Here is a 2800-nt window from a genome sequence, read left to right on the forward strand (position 1 = left end):
CGCTGGAGTCAGAGCTGGAGGCGCTGGGTGCGCGGGATGCGCTGCTGCGGCTGCTGCTGCCTCACAACCGTCTGATGTCGCTGCCGCGGGCGCTGGGCAGCGGCTTCCGGCACCTTCAGCTGCTGGACGTGAGCGGCAACGCGCTGACGGCCCTCGGGCCAGAGCTGCTCGCGCTGCGCGGCCTGCGTACGCTGCTGGCCAGGAACAACCGGCTCGGCGGGCCCGGCGCGCTGCCCAAGGGCCTGGCCCAGTCGCCTCTCTGCCGCAGCCTCCAGGTGCTCAACTTGAGCGGCAACTGTTTCCAGGAGGTTCCTGCCTCGCTCCTGGAGCTGCGCGCGCTGCAGACCCTGAGCCTGGGCGGCAACCAGCTGCAGAGTATCCCGGCGGAGATCGAGAACTTGAGGAGGTGAGGGTCCCTGCTGAGGGGTGGGGAGGCCCGGGCGGCACTCGGGAGCCCTACGGCGCCGAGCATTTGTCACGTAGCTTTCTTTTTCCAGGCCCTTTCTTCAGCTGGCTGTAACTGCCAGGCCGTCTCAGAGAGGTGTAGTTAAGATCTAGTAGGATTGCGTGTTGTGACCGCGTTTGGTGAGTTGTGTTTGGCCTGTGTAGATTTTCGAGACTTTTTTTTTTTTTTCTTTTCTGTTTTCTTTCTTGGATCTGGGGCGTACTCCGAACTTGTACTCAAAACAGATGTAAGTCAGAGGTTGTCACGTCCTTCTGGCTCAAAAGTCTTCGGTGTTTTTTTTGCATGCCCACAGATGAAAGGACATGCCTTCTAACATGACATACGAGGATCTCTGATCTGTCCCTTTTCACTGCATTTCTTGCTCCCTCTTCTCTATAGCAACCAACAGTACCATTTGTGGAGTCAGTGAGCCCTGCACTTTCCCTTGCTGGTGCTGGCACTGGTAGGCATTTACTAAGTATGCGTTGAGTGGATGTACTGCCTCTGTACATGTCCCGTTCCTGGAATGTTTTTTCTTCTGGCAAACTCCTACTCATCTTTCAAAACTTATCTCAGGGGTCGCCTCTGTGATTTCTTTCTTTACTGCTCCCTGCACAACAGTTAATTATTGCCTGAGCTGCACTTTCTCTGTACCTCATTCATCTTGCCATCGCATTTACCTTATTGAATATAATTCCTTGTTTACAGGAATTCTCTGCCTCATCTACTATTGAATCTAATGTTGGGAGGAAGCAGAGGAGCAGGAAAATATAAATCCCTTAAAGGTGCCTTGCAGGGGGGTGGGAAATAGAGCAAGCAGACTGAAAAGTTAAAAAGAGATCTCTTCCATCTATAAAATGTTTTTGCAACCTTTGCTGCATTTTTAGAGATAACATAGTGTTAGAGGTGGAAGGAAAGAATATTGGACTCCGAATAAGAACTCTTGGTGTCCCAGCCTTAGGCAAGTCACTTAATATTTTGTAAATATATCGTCCTAATCTGCAAAGTGAAATATTTGGACAAGATATTGCTTCATTTACTCCTCAACAGATATTTACCAAGTACTTGGCATGTGTCAGGCACTGTCCTAAGTGCTGGGAATACAGTGGTGAACATGATTCTACCCTCTTGGAGCTAACATACTAGCAGAGGAAACATGTTAAACAACTAACTGTAAACCTCATTAATTACAATAGTTGTAAGGTCTGTGAAGATGCACAGATTGCTTCATGACACAATAACAAAGGGGTCTGACTTATCTTGGTCCTTGAGCAAGTGACATTTGAAGTGAGCATTTGACAGAAGAGTAAGAATTAATTGGAGAGTGGGGGTGGTGCGATCAGTCCACCTGGAAGGAACAGCACATCTGAAAGCCCAGAGGACAGAAGGAGAGTAACCACTAGAGTTCTGAAAGGACATTGTACTAGGAAGTGAGCAAGAGGGAAAGTGACAAATACAAATTGGGCTAGCTGAAGGCTGTGGTAAAATTTGGATTTCTTTCTTAATGCACATGGAAGAGTTTTAAGCACATGTGTCTTGCTACTGTGCAGAAATGGACTAGGAAGAGGGTGGAGAGACGAGAGGTTAGAAGGGGAGGATGTTGTAGTAGGATGGGAGATGATGGTGGCTTATACTAGGGTGGCTTATACTACGAGAGATGATAAATAGAAGGGTTGGAGAAAGATTTAGAGGTAAAATTGACAGACTTTGGTTCCTTTTACTTTTAATGTTATATAATTCCAACCTTAGAATTTTTTCAATATGCTGAGAAGAACCCAGGGACAGTATTATTTCCATCATATGGGAACAAAGGCAGGCAAAAATTCTATTTATTGAATACTTACAATGCGGTAGAACACATCATAGGTGCTCTTCATATGCTTTTTATTTCTCACAGTGATTCTATGAGAAGATGTACTCCTTTTTCAGAGGAAACTGAGGCTTAGAAAAATTAAGTCACAAAGCCAGTAAATGGTATTTGACCTGGGATCTCTGACTCCAAATCCATGAATTTTCCAGTGGCAGAGTAGGGCTAGAACCTCAATCTTTGTACTTCTGTTGTGTGTATGTGATCAGGATTTGTCAAAGTAATTCTCCTGGTTGGCTTGATTTTCTGGGCTAACAACTGTGCCATCTGTGTTTATTGGTCATTGTGTCTTTGACTCTAATAATATGTGTTATCTTTAACATCAGTGTTTTCATTCTGTTTCTCTTTACTGATAAGAATCAATAAAAGTTTAGGCCATGCTCCAAATATAAACTGTGATTGAGTATAGGCTAAAAGGGTCATATAAAAATAAATTCTTTTTTTTTTTTTAGTTGGAATCTCATTCTGTCGCCCAGACTGGAGTGCGG

At 45.4% G+C, this 2800-nt stretch overlaps 1 protein-coding gene across 1 annotated transcript in view; it reads left to right on the plus strand.

Moving 5' to 3' along the window:
- Positions 1-2800, plus strand: part of LRRC58 (leucine rich repeat containing 58) — a gene marked incomplete at its 5' end in the record, with an annotated part of 20186 nt that overhangs the window by 1938 nt on the left and 15448 nt on the right. Inside the window, 1 exon segment of the mRNA XM_008048997.1 lies at positions 9-406. Within this exon segment, the coding sequence (XP_008047188.1) occupies positions 9-406 (398 nt within the window).

This window comes from Carlito syrichta, unplaced genomic scaffold (genome assembly GCF_000164805.1).
Source record: "Carlito syrichta isolate Samal-C Ts95f unplaced genomic scaffold, Tarsius_syrichta-2.0.1 Scaffold130411, whole genome shotgun sequence".
Lineage (NCBI taxonomy): Eukaryota > Metazoa > Chordata > Mammalia > Primates > Tarsiidae > Carlito > Carlito syrichta.